General features: G+C 40.7%; 1 protein-coding gene across 5 annotated transcripts in view; it reads right to left on the bottom strand.

The window, feature by feature from the left end:
• The window catches only part of ACO1 (aconitase 1), a 61,713-nt gene extending 43,275 nt beyond the window's left edge, over positions 1-18,438 (bottom strand). Inside the window, exons 1-3 of one of the 5 annotated variants that reach the window (XM_081940579.1) lie at positions 3,329-3,465; positions 2,083-2,195; positions 959-1,076 (exon numbers count right to left, since the gene is read on the bottom strand). In XM_081940579.1, coding sequence (XP_081796705.1) covers positions 959-1,055 — 97 coding nt within the window. In that variant the 5' untranslated portion in view covers positions 1,056-1,076; positions 2,083-2,195; positions 3,329-3,465. Of the gene's footprint in view, positions 1-958; positions 1,077-2,082; positions 2,196-3,328; positions 3,466-14,896; positions 14,932-18,291 lie in introns of those variants that run through there. The other 4 variants (XM_081940580.1, XM_081940583.1, XM_081940582.1 and 1 more) reach the window with 4 other exon arrangements.
• Positions 18,439-20,037: the final 1,599 nt, after the last annotated feature.

Raw genomic sequence — 20,037 nt, 5'->3', positions numbered from 1 at the left:
ATTGAGAAGCAGACTCAGAGAAAGAAGCTGAGATTTTCAAACATTTGCCTCACATCAAATAGGGAGCATCTCTCTGAGTTAAAACCAAAGAAACAATACAGAACACTCTTCTCTTTTGGGCACATTCCAGATGTTGATTCCCACAATTGCCAGCTAGCCACACATTGATAAAAATTCTGGCAGTTGAAATCCACATCTCTCAGGAATATACAGATGGAGAAGATTGAGACAGAAATTAAACCAGTCTTCTAAAATCTCTGGATCTATATATCTACAATCTTTTAAATCACGGGTGTCAAACTTGCAAGGTCACGTTGCTGTCACGTGACATTTGCTGATGTTTTCCCATTCACGGAGCTGGGGTGGCCGTGACGCATCATCTCGCCCACGGACCGCCAGTTTGACAGCCGCTTTAGATCAACAACTACTAATTCTGGAATTTGGAGACCCACCCACTGAGAGACTATCAGGTGGAGATATAAATAATATTTTTTAGATTATTTAAAGAATAATTTTCTTTAATATAAAGAAAAAGATGTGACTTTCTGTAATAAACAGGGAGAAAGTGACATCTATACATATGGAGATTGGTAGCAAATATATCTGTGAAGTCGCAAGGGGTTGGCTTGTTTGATGAAAGCCATTTGGATGGTTAGGAGAAATATTTCTCCATACTTCTTTTCACCCCAAACATAAAAAATGTTTCACATCTTTGATCCAATATGTTTTCTTCTGAAGGGCAATAATGCTTAAAAACCAACCTTTCCATACTTCAACTTTCTGGCTGGAGATGAAAAGTTCTAAAATCTGACACTTTTTTGCTTGTGTTTTCCAATAAGCTATGGGTCTCTAAAGGACAAAGCCAAAGTGATCATTAAGACCCATCAACAAATGAGAACACAGTGAAAGCAGGTGAATTCAGGCATGGGACAAGCCCTTTTGACCATAGCCGACATACCATATCTGGTGTCTTTCAGATGATTCAGATTGAAGAACTTCTTTGCTGACTGGCCCAAGTCCAGAGGCTCCGTGAGATGTGCAAAGGGGTTGCTCATTGTTGTAAAGTCTTGCTACTACTGAGAAATATAAAACAGATTTATATCACTGGATTTTATTTTAAAGAGTTTTTATTTATTTGCATTCCGCCATTATTATTATTTTTTTTTACAAAGAACCCCATGTGGTGAACATACCCAACATATCTTCCTCCTCCTATATTTTTCCAACAACAATCCTGTGAGTTGCGTTGACCTGAGCGAGTGACTGGCACATTGTTAAAGCAAGTCTTGGATCTCTGGCTTTCTAGCCTGGTGCCTTAACCACTAGTAGACCAAACTGGTTCTTAAGACGATCAATTTAAATCTAGGATATGCTTGGGGCAAATATTTTCCCCCCTGGTTAGATTATTTACTTAGCGTATGGCAAATACATGGACTTATAGTGGTTCAAATGTTAATGTTCAGTCCACCCAGCCACTCAAGGACAGGGTGGTCTATGTTGAAAAAAATCAGACATTGGGCTGGTGTAAACTCTTGATGAACAGACACCATGTGATGGATATTTTGTCAAGATGCATCACAGTCACACTGAGGGGTATAGACAAGACCCCACTTAAACAATGAGTCCTGGCAAATACCCTGTTGGGTACAGATCCTGTTCAGAATTGACCAATGCTGGCGAGGAAGGTCAAAACTTGGTTAGAGATCCATATTATTCTTTTTCTTTCTTTCTTTACAACTGAAAATCTCAGTATTGAGGGAAAAGATTTCCTGCTTTTTTTCTCATGAGGCTTTCTTTTTTTAAGAAACCTATTTTAAAAGTCCAACAAAATCACATTAAATTAATCCTTAAAAACCACAACATTGTATGTTGCACATTAAGAGGTGGCTTTGGGGGATTTGGAAAAAAAGAAAGAAAGCCACCTTCAACCAATAGGTTCCCAATCCATGCCGTACATCAGGGGTCTCCCTGCTGTAAGTGATCAAATATAGGTAGCCCTCGGATTACAGCAGTTCATTTAATGACCGTTCAAAGTTACAGCGGCACTGAAAAAAGTGACTTATGATCGTATTTCACACTTACAATCATTGCAAAATCCCCATGATCACATGATCAAAATTCAGATGCTTGGCAACTGGTTCATATTTATGACAGTTGCAATGCCTTGGGGTCATGTGATCAGCTTTTGGGACCTTCTGACAAGCAAAGTCAATGGGGAAGTCAGAGTCACTTAACAACCATGTTACTAACTTAACAATTGCAATTATTCACTTAACTGTGGCAGGAAAGGCTGCAAAATGGGGAAAAACTCACTTAACAAATGTTTCACTTAGCAATGTAAATGTTGGGCTCTATTGTGGTCATAATTCGAGGACTACCTATACAAACACATCTGTCTAAGCAATTCATACTTTGGGAACTAATACAATGTTTACAGCTTTAACAAAATATCTCTTTGTGGTATTATTGCTACAATGAAGTCAAAATATATCGACAAGTTTCCATGTTACATTTAAAATAGAATAGTTAAACTGCAATCCCACAGAAAAAAATAAAGCTAATTTCTAAACAGATATGTCCATTACACTGTTAATAATTTAGAAATTAAGATCTGCACTTTATTCCCATGGAAAAGCTGAAATTAATGTGGTGTCATATAAATTATTTATTGTATTAGCATTTAGCATTATTTAAAGTTTCATATTTTTCGGGATATTCATGTTTATTTTCTTTAACAGTAAGAAAAAAATTACATTATTTTACTAATTTGTATCATAGGTACTACTAAAGTAACTATTACTGCTATATTTTTCTACAACATTTTCAAATATCTAAAGCACTTCCTATACTTTAGCTAGCTAGATTTCTTGTAGGATACAATCCATAATTTAGACTCTTAGCCTTATGCCAGTTCTTCCATTTATATCATAGTAAAACGAAGCACCCATGCTTCATTTCTTTTAATAAATTACTGCTCTTTTATAAAATAATTACAGCAGGCTTAAAAGAAATTATTTGAAAAGACAATAATCATCACCATATTTGACAGCACATTTTATATTTATACTGCATTAGTTATAAAAGAACACTCTAATTCTATAAAGTTTAAATACAAGAGATATGTCAGCATACATATCAGTATTTAAAACAGCCTAAGAAAGAGAGGACAATCAGTATTCAGAAGTAGATCAATGCTTACTGAATATTATTTGTAAACAAGAAACCAAGATATACTTTTTATCCAGCTGAAAGTAATAATAATGAGATAACAGAATGGAAAACTAATTTATAAAGGATGGATTTTAAAAACAAACTGTAGATTAATTACCTTTTTAAAACCAACTCCCTGTTCTTCTAAAAGCAATTAAGCTTTGCGCGTTAAAGCAAATGCAATTACTTCTCTGCTTCCAGGCTTTTGCACAAAAGGAGGCAGTTATATTCCATACAGAGTAAACACCAGGGCACCAAAGATAAGGATATCTGGAATGAAGTTCATGGCTTGCAATACTATAGACACCATTTGTTGCCTTGCCTTGCCTTTTACAGTACACTAATTGCAATCTGACCTTACAGAAATCAATTGAAAAGCTGTCGTTGGCCTCAAAAGGGATCTGAACTTTAAACGTGCTACGTAGATATAAGATCCAGACTGTTCTACAGTTTTCAGCTGCGGGAGGATGATACCAATAGATAGAATGATGCTTTTGATCATTCATCCTTCTCATTATACTGACCACATTCTAAACAAACAGGCCATTTTCATTAGAGAAAGCCTGCTATCCAAACTGTGGTAAATGGGCACCATTCAGCAACAAGGCTTCCTCAACCCTGAAGCTGGCCTGACTGAGGCCATTTTGAGGTTTCAGGGCTGACACACTGAAGGAGAGGGATAGGGAGGGGGGGGGGAATGGAGATAGTTGGGATGTTGTAGTAAAAACAATATACTTTCTCTTGGGAATCAAGGACAGTCCTGCAGGTGTTTGGAAGGAGGGGACTGTAGTCACCTAGCAACTGGACAGTATGCTGATTGGATCATGTGACTGATTGTTTTGAGAAAGTGACAGACTTTTACTTTAACTAAGTGAAAACCACGGGAAGAATCAGAGTCGGTTTTCACCAGCCTGTGCCAATATGACATATTCAATAAACCTATGCTTTGTGGAAATTGCCTGCCTCAGAGTTTTGTTTGCTATGGGTATGTTATTTGGAAACCTGACAGGCTTATTGTAAAATTATGTCAACAGCTGGAGCGATACAGGTAATTCTCGACTTACGACCACAATTGAGCCCAAGATTTATGTAGCGAAGTAAGACATTTGTTAAGTGAGTTTTGCTCCATTTTACAACCTTCCTTGCTCCATTTTTAAGTGAATCATCACAGTTATTAAGTTAGTAACATGGTTGTTAAGTGAATCTGGCTTCCCCATTGTCTTTGCTCATCAAAAGGTCACAAAAGGGGATCACACGACTCCAGGACACTGCAACAGTACTAAATACAAGCCAGTTGCCAAGCATCCCAATTTTGATCATGTGACCACAGGGATGCTGCAATGGTCCTAAGTGTGAAAAATGATCATGAGTTATTTTTTTCAGAGCCGTAACTTTTGAAAGGTCACTAAACGAACTGTTGTAAGTCGAGGGCTACCTGTACAGTAGTCTTTAACCCTAACAACAGTAATTGGGACTGGAATTTCTGTTGCTAAGCAATGGAGTCATATAGGACTTCATGTGACTGAATTGCTTAGGGTTACCATAGCAACCCCAGCGCTTCCCACTGCTGCTGTTAACTGAATCCCATTGGTCATTAGGTGAGTACCCACCCTGATCCAAGCCATGTCCATCTTGGTCCCTCTCAGCCCCGAGCCTCTTTAAGGTAAGGAAATGCCTCCTTTTGGACTCCCTTGCCCATTTCTGTCCTTTTAGCTGCATGTCTACATGTTGCTGCCAGCTGTTTCCCCCTCCCAGCCCTGTCTACTGCCATCATGCCCACCATACCATGCACCACTATGTATCTGCCAGAGCTTTCTGTTGTGGCCCTCCAGCAGTCAGTGGAGGTGGCAGCAGATTCAGACAGTGAGGAGGTTGGGGAGGAACATGGGCCAGTCCTGGAGTCTGGGGAAGGCTCTGATGAGGGCTCTGTATCGGAAGCAGAGAGAGGGCCAGAGCTGTATGCCAGTTATCAGCTGCCTTCAGAGTCAGACATCAGTGAGGCAGACAAATAGCTGGAGCCTGTTCCCAGTGTGCGCGTGTACACAGTAAGGCCACAGGTGGACGATGAATGGCCCCTCCCAGAGGAAATAAAAGAGGAGTGAAAGGGGAGTGGAGTTTGCAGGAGGCAATTAGTTCGCTTAATTGGTTCATGACTCTGCAAGGCTCCTTGTCAAGTTTTGCAGATATCAGCCTGGCAGCTCTCTAAGCCAGATAAGTTCTGTGACTGTAAATTCTCCCTTGAAAGACTTTGTTGGATGTGAATGAGCAGAATTCACAGTAAATCAATAAAAGGGTTTTTTGTTGGGACAAGGAGTTTGCTTCATACTCTTGGGAAGCCTAGGTCAGAACACTTTATTTTGCACCACTTTCATTTGAACCGGTATAGCTGGGATTTCTTGCATGTGCTGGCCAGGGTCTCCATTTATGAATCAGCCTGGGCTTTTAGTTCAGACAACATCCAGGGCATTCTTCTGTGAAAGAAGGCTGACCCATGAAGATAGGCCCTGGTTACACCAGCACAAAAGACGGAAGTGCCACAGAAGGGCCCAGCTGGTTCAGTAACGGCACACGGTCTGGAAGATGTGATGGTTGTGAGCATGGCCATGCAGTGGGGCAGATGACAGCCACGGCTAGGAGGGCAAGCAAAAGGCAGGCACAAATGTGACTGGGTCCAAATTTTGTCCACGTGACTGTAGAGACACACAACAGCTGGAACTTCAAGGACCGATCTTAAGTCCTTTTGTTCAGCACTATCTTAACTGATCATTGAATGAATGGATGTTAAGCAAAAACTACCTGTAGATGCTACAAGGACCTGCAGAGCCTGTTGAGGAAAAGTAATGAAGTTTTTCTGGCTGTCTGGACAAATTACCAAACTTTTTGCTCAAGAGGAGAAAAAAATAAGTAATCTTGAGGCCCTGCTTTCCCCCCCTTTGAATTGGAAATCTTTCATCTGGGCATTTAGAATCTGAAATACTAAAAGTTCTGCAGATTTAGCATAGAATACTGATTTGTCTAGAATACTATTTTTTTATTCGAATAAGGAAATGTAAGCTGAACCCTCAGGTTTAAACCAGTTCTGGTTTTTCACCTGTCAACAGTACTCATCTGTCCATAAAAGCACTGCAGAGAGTTTTCAGTTGGAAGTTATCTTAGATCCATATGTAGGATCATTATTTTCATTTACAAATTTTCCAGGAACTTCTAAAAATGGCTGCCTTTGCCTTTTGTCTATGGCACTGTGAATATGTCCTCCTGGTTGATCATTTTTTGGACCATGTCGGTGGTGATGATGAAATCAACTTTGCTTCACATAGGAGGTTTTGATTTTGCAAACTTACCATTCTAGAAATGCCAAAACTACAAGATCTGAAGTAATTCACAGTCTATATATAATCTACCAATTAAGCCTCAGTGTTACCAATTAAGACTACTGAGCTTAAATCACAAGTAGAGACACTTCTCTTAATTGGCCTGAATTACTTGGGGCAGGGTGCTTCAAAAGTATGGGACCCTAACATTTAAAACCAAGACTTTAAAAGAGTTATGCCTTGATCTGTTCATTCCATGTCTGCTTACTTCTAATTATTACCCCCTTCCTATTCCTCACTTTGTAATTATTGTTCCCCGCTGGTTTTATTTTCAAGATAGTTAAGATTTTCTGGCATTAGGAGTGAACAAATAAAGCATAGGGATCTTCTGCTCATTGGAGAGAAATATGTCCTTAGTCAATCATAAATTTTGACCCACAGCAGCAGACAGAATGAAAGGAGAACAAGTTTTTAAAAAAAGCTTGCCATAAGATAGATCAAATCCTGCATTCTTGGCCATTAAGCACTTTCTTATACCTTCTCATATGGAGGAAAATTCCTTGACTTGTATGGCCAAAAGAGCTCCATCAACATGCCAGAGAGTACAGGGATTCTCAAGAGAAACAAGATTTGTACAGAAGCAAATGAAACCTTAAAGCAAACATCACAAATAAAAGGCAACCAGCAAAGGCAGGCTAATCCAATGAAGACTGAACCTACTCAATTACTTCAAGATGTTTAGGTAATAGTTCAGGCAGGGCCAGGGAAATGTAGTAAAAAATGAACAAAGAGGAGAATTGAACAGGGAATGATGGAGACAGCGTTGGAAAACAGAATCACTCCATACTGCCATATTATATTGAACGCACTGTGATTTGCAACTATCCAAATAAATAGAAATCATTATCAACTAATATCTGCAACTGTATCTTCTATTCTGTGCTGAATACTGAACTTTTCCCAAACTTCAATATCTAGGCAAAAGAAAGCAAACAGTTTAATGCTCTTGAGTTATGCTGGATTCATAAAGTTTTCTTAACTATGGAAAGGTTTGCAGTTTACTTTATCAGGAATAGGTTGTTATTTTTTTCCCTCCAACTTTCCAGTTTAACCAACAGCATAAGACACTGAGCTTGTCAATCAGAAAAGTCAGCAGTTCAGTTCAAATTCCTAGTGCCGCCTAACAGAGTGAGCTCCCCTTACTTGTCCCAGCTTCTGCCAATCTAGCAGTTCAAAAGCACGTAAAAATGCATGTAGAAAAATTGGAACAACCTTTGGTGAGAAGGTTAACAGCGTTCTGTGTGCCTTCAGCGTTTAGTCATGCCAGCCACATGACAACGGAGACGTCTTCAGACAGTGTTGGCTCTTCGGCTTTGAAACAGATGAGCACTGTCCCCTAGAGTCGGGAACGACTAGTACATATGTGCAAGGGGAACCTTTACCTTTAAGTTAACAGGACCACAACTACTGTCTTCTATGAGCTGAAAATCAAAAATCCTAGGCACACATATTCTTCTGTTTTGAGCAAATGAAGAATCATAAGAAGCTAAGAAGGGACCTTAAAACCACAAGCCTGTGCAGGCCCGCTTAGAATTAAATTCGACCAACTTCAAAGTGGCTTCATCCAAGGGAAGGCAAGAGAAATGTTCATTTCCATGTATTTCAGAAACTGCACACAGCTACTGATTAGCTGAATGAAAGTGCCGCAATCTCAGTAGATTGGTTGGTACCGTCAATCTTCTTTTTTACAAGTCTTATGCCAGCCTTCCCAGACTTGGGATATGCGGATTCCCAGAATTCCCCTGTTGATAAGGCTGTTACTGAGAATTATGGGAGTTAGTATTTCTGAATACAGAGGACCCAAAGCTGAGAAAGTTTGCCTAGGTTTTTGTATAAAGAGGTCCTGGGGAAAAGATACATACATGTTTCATCCCAAGGAGATCCTAAGTAACCTGTTGAAAATGGAAAAACAGCAATTGAATTCCCAACTTAACGCAAAGAATTCCTCAAACAAGGGACAGATTCTGCAAGCATGTACTCCTCTAAGCCACTGATTAAAGCAGCCAAGTGAGTATTTTTACAAGCTGGTGATGGGTGTGTGTGGGGAGGGGATATGATTAAAATCCATTGATTGGAAATCCATTTGCATTGATCCAGATCAAAAGACACTCCACCCACTGAATATGTGTGCATTGATCTTAGATACACTCTGTCCTGAATAGCTGTGCTTGGCTTTCATATGCAGAAAACAAGAAAGCCAGAACCAGAATGTCTTTTAAGTGCTAATCACCTGATCTTAAATCTTGGCATAATGCAAATTATGCAATAATTACACCAACTGATGTTGAAATCAGAAGCAGCTCTGTGTGCTCGGGACAAGATAACGTAGGCTGGGATGTATGACAAGGTGCAGAGGGACTTTCCCTATGCCTCCCACTCTGTTGTAGCTTTGAACACTTCCCTTCCCACTTATTTCACTCATAGGACTGTTAAGTGTTTAAATGGTATTTGTGTTTAGTATAATTTTAGTTATCTGAAGGACACATTTTTATTTTGTTAGCTACCAAGAGAAAACAGATCAAAAGAACACTACCTTGAGGGGTGGGGGACGTAGTGGAAGGAATTGGGACAAAACTAAAACTAAGTTAGTTTCTATGAAAGTTAAAGGTGAATGAAATTGAATGAAATTCAATGGTGAAAAAAGTAAGGTTCTACATTTAGGCAAGAAAAACAAAATGCACAGGTACGGTATAGGTCAGTGATGGCGAACCTTTTTTGGCTCGCGTGCTACAAGTGGGGGAGCGCAGGGGGGTTGAGTGTGGGCGTGCCGCACCCATAATGCAACGCACGACCCCCCCAGTGCGCATGCACGCAAAACGCGTGACCCCCCCATTTTTACATGTTTTTTTTGCCCTCCCCATGCTCCAGGGACTTTATAGGAGCCTGGGGAGGGCGAAAAGAGCCTATCCCGACCCCCCGGAGGCCCTCCAGAGGCTTCAGGGACTGTCCAGAGGCTTCCCTGAAGCCTTCGGAGTGCTTAAAATGACCCTCCGAGCAAACCGGAAGTGACTTTAAAACGCTTAAAACCACCCTCCGAGCAACCCGGAAGTGACTTCCGGGTTGCTCGGAGGGTCATTTTAAGCGCTCCGAAGGCATCAGGGAAGCCTCGGACGGTCCCTGAAGCCTTCGGAACGCTTAAAACCACCCTCCGAGCAAACCAGAAGTGACAGAAGTGACGGTCCCTGAAGCCTCCGGGGGGGCGGGGGAGGCTCTTTTCACCCTCCCCAGGCTCCTATAAAGCCTCTGGAGCTTGGGGAAGGCGAAAAATAGCTTTTAAAAAGGTGAACTCAGCTGGCCAGCGCGCGCATGCGCGCTGGCCAGCTGACAGAGTAGCGCCTCCCGTGCCATGACAAATGGCTCCGCGTGCCATAGGTTCGCCATCACGGGTATAGGTGGCATCTTGCTCAATAGTAGTAACTGTGAGAGGGATCTTGAAGTCCTAGTGGACAACCATTTAAATATGAGCCAGCAGTGTGCAGCAGCTGCCAAAAAAGCCAACACAGTTCTAGGCTGCATAAACAGAGGGATAGAATCAAGATCATGTGAAGTGTTAATACCACTTTATAATGCCTTAGTAAGGCCACACTTGGAATACTGTATTCAGTTTTGGTCGCCACGATGTAGAAAAGATGTGGAGACTCTAGAAAGAGTGCAGAGAAGAGCAACAAAGATTAGGGGACTGGAGACTAAAACATATGAGGAACGGTTGCAGGAACTGGGTATGTCTTGTTTAATGAAAAGAAGGACTAGGGGAGACATGATAGCAGTCTTCCAATATCTCAGGGTTTGCCACAAAGAAGAGGGAGTCAAACTATTCTCTAAGGCACCTGAGTGTAGAACAAGAAGCAATGGTTGGAAACTAATCAAGGAGAGAAGCAACTTAGAACTGAGGAGAAATTTCCTGACAGTTAGAACAATTAATCAGTGGAACAGCTTGTCTCCAGAAGTTGTGAATGCACCAACACTGGAAGTCTTTAAGAAGATGTTGGATAGCCATTTGTCTGGAACGGTATAGCGTTTCCTGCCTAGGCAGGGGGTTGGACTAGAAGACCTCCAAGGTCTCTTCCAACTCTGCTATTATATTTGTATTTGTTCCCCTCACACATATGTGCTAGTCATTTCTGACTCTAGGGGGCGGTGCTCATCTCGATTTCAAAGCCGAAGAGCCAGCGCTGTCCGAAGATGTCTCCATGGTCATGTGGCCGGCATGACTACATGCTGAAGGCGCACGGAACACTGCTACCTTCCCACCAAAGGTGGTTCCTATTTTTCTACTTGCATTTTTACATGCTTTCAAACTGCTAGGTTGAAGAAGCTGGGACAAGTAACGAGAGCTCACTCCATGATGCTCAATGACTTAGTAACGTGACATGGTGGCTCAGTGACTAAGATGCTGAGCTTGTCGATCAGAAAGGTCGGCAGTTTGAATAACCTCAATTAGCTGCAGTTAAAATAGTTATCCTCTGCACTGAATCATTTCTTCTTTTCTGCTCTGTGTCAAGAAAACTACATGTATGGTTATATATATGTTACTGTGAATGTCCGAAATCTGGTGAATGTCAACATTCACCGGTGAATGAAAGTCCGAAATCTGGTGAATGTCAACATTCACATAGTCGCTTGGTGTATGTCCTTATCCTCTCGACACCCTTACCCTAATACCCTTACCCTAATACCTCGGCTCCTAGCTTCCTTTTAAGCGTGTTGTATTCGCGGAGTTTTTTTTTTTAAACCTGCGATCCTGCGCGGTTAGAACGAGTAGTTTCCAGGACCGCGAATTGAAAAGCAAAAGGAAAGTGTTACGCTGGAATTTTGGACTTTCACAGTAACAATATGTCACCATGAAAGACCGAAATTGGTATGTGTCGACATTCACCGGTGAATGTCGACATTCACCAACATTCACCGGTGAATGTCGACATTCACCAATTTCGGTCTTTCACGGTGACATATACATTGATAGTAACAGGAGTCACAGGAGTTGAGCTTGAATTGAAGGCGACTTGATCTTTCTCTACAGTGATTTGGAAAAATATTTCCAGGAAGGCGAAAGAGAGTATTTAGAGGTGACCCTTGTCCTGCCCTATTTGGCAGGTTTTAGGATAATTTTATCCCCCTCTCAGAATTTATCAATACCTGAGCAGCATAAAGCTAAAAAAAAAATTGCATTTAATAATATTCATTAAATGGTTACACTATTTTCTTGAAGGTGTGTAACCATCCTTCTTTGGATATTTGGGTTTCCTATGAATTTATGATATGTTGCTTTTGAATAGAAGACTACCTGTAGCTCAGCTAACATGGGAGGCTCACCTGATTATTAGGAAATGGGTGGACATGGCTGACGTGGATATTGCTGACCTCTGCCACAAAAAGTTACACTAAATTTTGCCACCCTCCGCTCTCTTACTGTCCTTAGCAAGTCACAGAGATTTTTAAAAGTGACGAAAAGGTAGTCTTATTCCCAGCAAGGAGATGTTTTTCCAGATTTAATTTTAGTTTCCAAAAAGAGGCATGTATCCTTCCTTCTTTCTGAAAAATATTCAAGAAGCAAAACATTTTACAGATTGCAACTTTCTAGAAGATGACCCAGTTTTGAAAGAAGGATCTACCACCACCTTTATAAAAGACTGGAAACCATTTATAGATGTTTGCTGAGAATGGATTAAAAACGAACTGCTGATTTCTGGATTTATAAATTAAAAAGAAATGTTTATCGGAAGAACGTCGATGTGCAATATGAAAGGGTAAAGATTTTGCTGCACGTAGCAAAAATGTAGCAAAAATGGCTACGTTTGTTACTGCTGCAAAAGAGAGGAAAATCTCTTCCTTAGATATATTAAACCTCTGCAGTTTTTTAAATATTTGGAGAATCTTTTAATAAAAATTATTCATTTAAAAATATTGAGGTTTTACTATTTGCTGGCATGTAAAGAACATGTTTCGACAAAAAGAAAGTTATCAATACACTTAATCATAAACTCTCACTTTAATCATCAGTAGGACACACATAATTTGCCTGCTTGATATCAATCTCAGCTAAACTGTACAGTAATATTGTATGTGAGGATCATGATAGAAAAGAACTAACCCAGGAAACAGAGAACAGTGTAAGATCATAGTGAAAGAAAATTAAATTTGTATACATATACAGGTGCCCATTTAACTAATGCACCAAACCATTGTTTAAAGAATAAGTCAAATAAGATGACTCCAAACACAATAATTAAGCCACAACTATGATTACAAACTGTAATTGTTGGTTCATTCAATATACTAAGCCAAACCATATCATAGTTTAGTGTAAGTTGTTGATCTTAGTTCCAGATCCTCATTCATATCGTGCCATCCTGTGAGAAAAATAACAATTTTTCAAATGTATATTTTTAAAAATCCAATATAGGAAAATATTTGAGGTGTCAAGCAAAGAATGAGAGGGGGAAGGGGAAATCACATCAACGTGATTCATTCAGATTACAGAGTACAATCATAGTCTGATTTATTTTATTAAAAGACCTAGAGGTCCATTAACACCGGAGTGGAGTTGTGAAATTCTCCCTTTATTACATAAATACGTAATCTCAAGAACGTTTTGTAGGGAACAGAAGATGGGTGCCAGGTGCAGTATTTGTCTACAGCAACTGCCAAGAAAGGTTTTCTCTCATGTGAACATCGTAAACGTCTCACATATTTGCAGAAAATGCAAAAACCTTTTGCAACCTTGTGACACAACCTTTAGAATCTTCTCCCATGTGGTGCTGAAATGCTGAAATGCTGCATTTGCACCGCTGTTGCAACATGGCTTATCTCTGGAGTCACGCATAGAATAAATTGGGAATAAAAAAGTAAGCTTCGGAACGCATGATCAATCACGTTCTTACGTGGAAAGCAAACATACCAACATCTCCTAGTATGACTCCCAACAGCTGATTATAAATAAGGAGCTTGCCTGCCATGACTCTGTGTGATTCGAGTGAATCAATTAAATAAACATTACAAATATTCTGCAAGCTTTTATTTTAAACCTGGCAACTTTGCAACCCATTGGGTCATCCTTTGAGAGAAAGGTACTGCAGTCTGATGTGACTAGAATGAACATTAAATTTTAGACTGAGTGTGTGTGTGGGTATCCCAATCCTGCTGTGATCATATAGTATATAACATAACAGAAAAATAATTGTAGTAGCAAACAAACTTCAATAGTAAGTTAATATTTACTTGGCTAAAGAGCTAAACAGAAAGACCACGTGTGGGCAAAAAAGCAGTGCAAGTGGGAATGACTTTCAACTTCCTGCTGGCTTCCCCATTGACTTTGCTTGTGGGAAGCAGGGAGCACCAGAAATCCTGACTGGGTGACTGCTGGGATGCTGCAGTAGCCATTACTTTGCAAATAAAATAGTACGGACATTGTGGAAACTTCAATTCCACAGGAGTAATGGGTCCCAGATTTTTAACTATTCTTTAAGCTAGTAGATTTTTGGTATCTCAATTCAAAAATGGTTGTAGTATAATCCCAAAGGTGCATTTTCAAAAGGGTTCTGGACTTTGTTTTTCCTTGAAGAAGTTTCGCTTCTCATATAGATTGTTTCTTCAGAACTGAAGAGGCTTCTTAGGCGAGAAGCAAAATGTCTTCAAGAAAAACAAAGTCCAGTTGCCTTTTGAAAAAACCTCCTTGGGACAACCATGACTTGGATGACTGAGAATCTCCAGACAGTTATAGTATAATGCACAGTTTGTTAGTATAACGCTAAAGTGAGAGTACAAACAGACAAACAGATTAACACAATGAGAATTTTAGTAGTATATAGATTAACCAACAGCTCCCAAATTTATTTAATGTTTATTTAATAATACTGTATATTCTTAGTTCCATTTTCTCCCTTTCAACTTCTTTTCCTCCCATCTCCTGCTTCCAGTTTTATTCCTCTTTATTCTTCCACCATACTGATTAATTCTGATTAAATTCTAACAATGTAGAGATCTAACTACATTGCCATAAATGGCAGATTTACTGTGCTTATCTTACATATATAGTAGTAATTTCAAAAACTTTTCAATGCTGTTAGAATTCTACATTGTTTTTATTATAGCTATCACAATTTTCATCTTGATTACTATTGAAGTGTTTTTTTCTCCATATTAACTTTTCCAATGGAACGTTTTTTTACATTGCTAACATCTATAAATCACTCCAAGAACTGCAGTTTTGGGGTGGTTGGAATTTCAGAAAATAAATGGTAGAACTATAGGAATAACTACAACCTAATTTCATTGCTTACAATTCCCCCATCGGTATCTAAGAAATGTGTACATACTTGCAAATACAGGATATAAGTCCTAATCCTTGAAAGCATTTCTCATTACGTATTTATTACTCTTTGATTGCCCTGCAATAGAGAAACCTAATTATCCTTAGAGAACAGCTGACTTAAGCATTACCAATAAAATTCACAATTTAAATCACTGATTATAGTTTGCATGAGAAACAGGCAGGTAAAAAGGTCACTCATCTGCTATTTTCTGCTCTGAACCTGTGAACATTTCAAATCATGCTTGTTTTTTGCCTAGCCAAGTAGATGAAAAATGGCATTTTCAAGAGGCCAATTCAGCATGTTAAGGTAAGAAATACTTTTTCATGAAGGACACAATCTCCATTTCCACTATTTCTCTGGCTCGAGACAAGGGAGGCATTTTTTTATCACTGCTTTCCTATTTCTGTTTACTTACAGTAATAAAAACAGTAGTTAATCTTGACTACAATTTATTGAAAGATCTTACCTTCACAACCCATGGCTAAAACATGATGCTTTCAAAGAAAACTGAGTTAGAAATGTTTGATTTCTTGGGTTTGGAGAATGGCAAGTTGTGGTCAACCAAAAAGAAAGTGAACACTTCAGAAGAGAGGGAAAAGTGCTCAAACTGAAGGGTTAAGCTAGTTCTTAATTTTATAAACCAGTTTTATAATGCACAAAATCATCTTGGTGATCCTTTACACAGTTACACTCTCCCAGAAGTTATGAAAGCACAATTTATTTATTCATGATTACAACACCTGCGCTTTACTGAAGTAACTAGATTGCTGGGTGAGGTTTATGCTGTATGTTAAGCAATACATGTTGAATGCTATATAAGCCTAGCTTACCAACCGACATTTATGGCTCAGTAATGGATGCGGTGGCTGAATGGCTAAGACCCTGAGCTTGTCGATCAGAAGGTCGGCAGTTCAATGGTTCGAATCTCTAGTACTGTGTAACAGGGTGAGCTCCCATTCCTTGTCCCAGCTTCTGCCAACCTAGCAGTCCGAAAGCACATAAAAAAGGCAAGTAGAAAAATAGGGACCACTTTGGTGGGAAGGTAACAGTGTTCTGTGTGCCTTCGGCGTTTAGTCATGCCGGCCACATGACCATAGAGGCATCTTTGGACAGAGCTGGCTCTTCAGCTTTGAAATGGAGATGAGTACCACCCCAGAGCCGGAAACAACTAGCACACATGTGCGGGGGAATCTTTACCTTATAATGTACAGCATAACTACATGCAGTTTAGTTTACTCAGCAAACACGGGCAATGCAAATTATGACTTAGTGGCTTTTGAGATTAAAAAGTAAAGATTCTCCCTTGAGTTGGGCTTTGCTCCTATTGACTACATGGCTTTGTTTGCCTGACAAAAACATCAAATGTTTGTTGTTTGCTTGTGGATTTGATGTTCTTGTCTCAGTGTATCCTGCAGCCCTGGGATTTCCTGGGCTAGCGGGCATTCCCCAAGTTTCTCTCTCCTTAGCCTTTCCAAGGTCAATCAAGTGAGTTACAAGTAACCACAACCTTTGTAAAACTGCATGTAGAACTTAAGAGTACCTCTGTCGAGACCACAACTTAAGACTGTGTGGTGAAGAGTGAATATCCTGAGCACCATGAAGGAATACATAGAATACATTTCTGAAAGAAAATTCCATTGAATATGCCTTCTTTAAATATCATACAATGTGACCCCATATAATTTTAACAGTTTAAGGCCCAGAGGGATGAAAGTCTTGGCAATGATTTTACAATTCAATATTCATATTCACAATATAGCAGAAGAAGAAGAAAAAAAATATTTCTTAGAAGAAAAGCTTCTAAACTCTAGCAGGGTAGTTCTGGCAATGCTTTTGTGCTCCATCTTAATATTGCTCTTTTGAGAAGCCCTTCACAGGTGTATTAGCAACAGACAAAACCTGTATCATTCTTAATCTGCTTTGACAGAAACAAGAAGGTCCACCCAAGACATATTTCCTTGACTGAGTCTTTCTCAGCCTTAGGAAAAAGAAAAAAAAAGTCTTGTGAAACTGAAGCTGAACTTTGCTCCTGCTAACATACAGAATAAATAGGGGAGGGCAAAAAAAAAAAAAAGGGGGGGGGGAAGGAGGAAATCTGAAAAATGAGAAGAAAGCAAAGCCTCAGATTGCTGAGTCAATAGTAATGCAAGGGAAGTGTAAAAGTTTTCTTTACAGCAAACCAAACATCAGACTTTCTGTGGTGTTTTCTGGTGATCCAAGAAAAATTAGGAGAGAAACCGTTGAGAAAAGGTCCTAATCCAAATTAAGAATTCATCTTCAGAGATTTTTTTCAACAACCTGGTTCAGTCAGAAGCAAATCACGTCAGAAAAACTTTATATAACATAATAAAAGATAAATAAATAGGCATGGACCAGGGTCCACAATGCTCCCCTTTCTCTCCTAAGCTTAATAACGCAAAAAAAAAAATTTTTTTTCCAAAGGGCAAAACGACAGTCCCCTCTTAATTAAATAAATAAAGTACAAAAAGGAAAAAGAATTTGGAGATCCTCTTTTTGATCTGAGGTCCTTCAATTCTATTGGTCTACAAATCCGTAATTCCCAGGAAGCATAACCGATGACCAGCAAAGTTTGAGAAATTTTTGTCAAAGAGGCTCTGGGATCATTTAGACGGGGGTGGGGTGGCGGTGGAAAGCCTTAAGAACACACAAGAAGGGGAACAAGCCAGGAATTCTGATCTGCCTTTAGGGGACGAGTTGTCCCTCCAGCCTTACTTTTGAGGGAATGCGCCCGGGATTATCCGAAAGAGATTCTGTCAACGCAGTCTTAAGGCCCAAAGATGGTGGTGGTGGTCTTCTTCTTCCTCTTCCTTCTTCTTCTTCCAAGAGGCAACTGGACTTTCTGGTTTTCCTTTGCAGGCATTTTGCTTCAGGTCCCAGAGCTGAAGAAGCTTCTTGGATGAGAAGCGAAACCTCTTCAAAGAACCAGAAAAGTCCAGTTGCCTCTTGGAAGAAAAAAAAAGTCCCTGACTGAGAATCTCCATAGATGCGCGTCTTAAAGTGCGACCAGGGTCTCCTACTTGGGTGTGGGGGTTGGACTAGATGACCTACAATCCAACTCTCTTAATCTCTTAAAACCCCGATCGAATGTCATATTTTCCCACAACCCCGAGGCGAATGCCCGAGGTGGCCCGCCGTATCTCCCCGGGCCTTCAGCGAAGCTTCGCTGCGATGATAAAAGGCTGCTCGGCCGGGCGCCCCTCGCTAACGCCAGCGGGATTACTCGCGAGCAAGGCGGCAACAACAAAGGGAGGAAAGCGATCGGAGCAAAGGGAAGGGAGGGAGGAAGGCCGTCCCGAAGCTTTAGCGGCAACCCAGGGCGCTGCACTCTCCTTGGCGCACGCGCGTCCTTGCCAAAGCCAAAAGCGGCGGAGACTTACCCAGCTGGAGAAGCGGCAGCAGCGGCTGCTTTGCGCGACGCCGGGAGAGATCGCACAAGAAAGGACCCCCGTGCTCGCCACCGCTGCTGCTCTTGCTCCGCCTTCCCACAGGCTCCTCCCACCTGGGTCAAGGGGGAGGGCAAAGGAAAGCAGCTGCTCCGCCTCCCTTTCAGGGAAAGAACCCCCCCCCCTTGTCTCTCTCTCTCTCTCTCTCCCACCCCTCTCGCCAAGGGAACACCCGCTTGGCTTCTCCTCTCGCGTCCCGGCCCGAGTCTTGCAGTTGCACGTCTGAATCGGCGAAACCGACTTGCTACGGCCCCTTCCTTCTCTCTCCCGGGATTTACTGTCGGCCAAAAAATTAACGAAATTGTTACAAAGCTATAAATCGGGGTGGCTGGGGGAGTGACGTGCAAATCTGAGAACTAAATTCAACAACCACCTCCGTGTTTTAACTTATTATTTTTATTTTATCTGTTATTGATTATTTATCTGTTCTTATTTTATTGTTTTATTCTAGGATTTTTAACTGGATAGTCCTTGAAGTTTTTTTTTTTTAATTGTTCTGGTCTCTGGTCCTTGACTGCAATAAACTTGATTTGATTTGATTTGAACCTCTGTGTTTTCGATAAAAGGTGAGAGGCAAGATGTGAAAATATAGGCTTGGCGCAATGGATCATCAGGGCTGATGGGGGAATCCTGAATCCCGGGGAATCCTCAAACATCTGGGGCAGTGGTGAAATTCATTTCTTTTACTACCGGCTCTGTGGGCGTGGCTTGGTGGGCGTGTCAGGGGAAGGACACTGCAAAATCCCCATTCCCTGCCCACTCCTGGTGGAAGGATATTGCAGAATCTCCATTCCCATCCCATTCTGTGGCCAGCCAGAGGTGGTATTTGCCAGTTCTCTGAACTACTCAAAATGTCTGCTACAGAACCTGCTCAATTTCACCCCTGATCTCGGGACCATAGAAGAGAAGATATGTGGCTGGTGACTGAATTGTGGGGTTGTGATATAGTGCTCTCTGAGCTTGGTTGTTTGTTTGCAGGCGTTTTATTACCCAACTAGGTAATTAATTGGATAAGTAGTTGGGTAATGAAGCGTCTGCAAGCAAACACAGTGGCTACAATTCTGTATTCTGTATTCTGAGGACGAATCTGACGAGCATAACAGGAGTCTGTTCCACTGCAGTCTGTCCATTCAAAAGTTATTTAAGAAACATGGACAAGTGAACTCTATTGCAATGGTTATTTTTCTGCCTGGTGGTAGTTTTGCTTAGTTCTTGGGATTTTTCCCCAATAACCTATTCAAGTGATGTGTGAACCTAATCAATAGCCATTTTAACAGAGAAAGGACGCACAATACCAGAAAGGTTAGGTTTCCTTCATCTTTCATTCATACATCCTTTCCCCCCCTCCCCTCTAAGGGTCAAGGCAGCATAAAAAACACTCCATTCCCCCAAACAAGCTGTATTTTATAGGTCAGGGGAAGAGAGTGGAATAGTGGTGAAATTCATTTTTTTTTACTATCCGTTCTATGGGCGTGGCGGGAAGGGTATTGCAAAATCTCCATTCCCACCCCACTCTGGGGCCAGCCAGTTCTCCGAACAACTCAAAATTTCCTCTACCGGTTCTCCAGAACCTGCTGAATTTCACCCCTGGTGTAACTGATCCAATTTGTCCAGGAGATGAATAACTGAATGGGGAAATCTTCCTGGTTAAATGTATCTGAGCAAACCATGATGACATGT

This window comes from Natrix helvetica (assembly GCF_964273705.1).
Source record: "Natrix helvetica genome assembly, chromosome: 2".
NCBI lineage: Eukaryota > Metazoa > Chordata > Lepidosauria > Squamata > Natricidae > Natrix > Natrix helvetica.
This window is presented reverse-complemented; position numbering and strand designations above follow the sequence as displayed.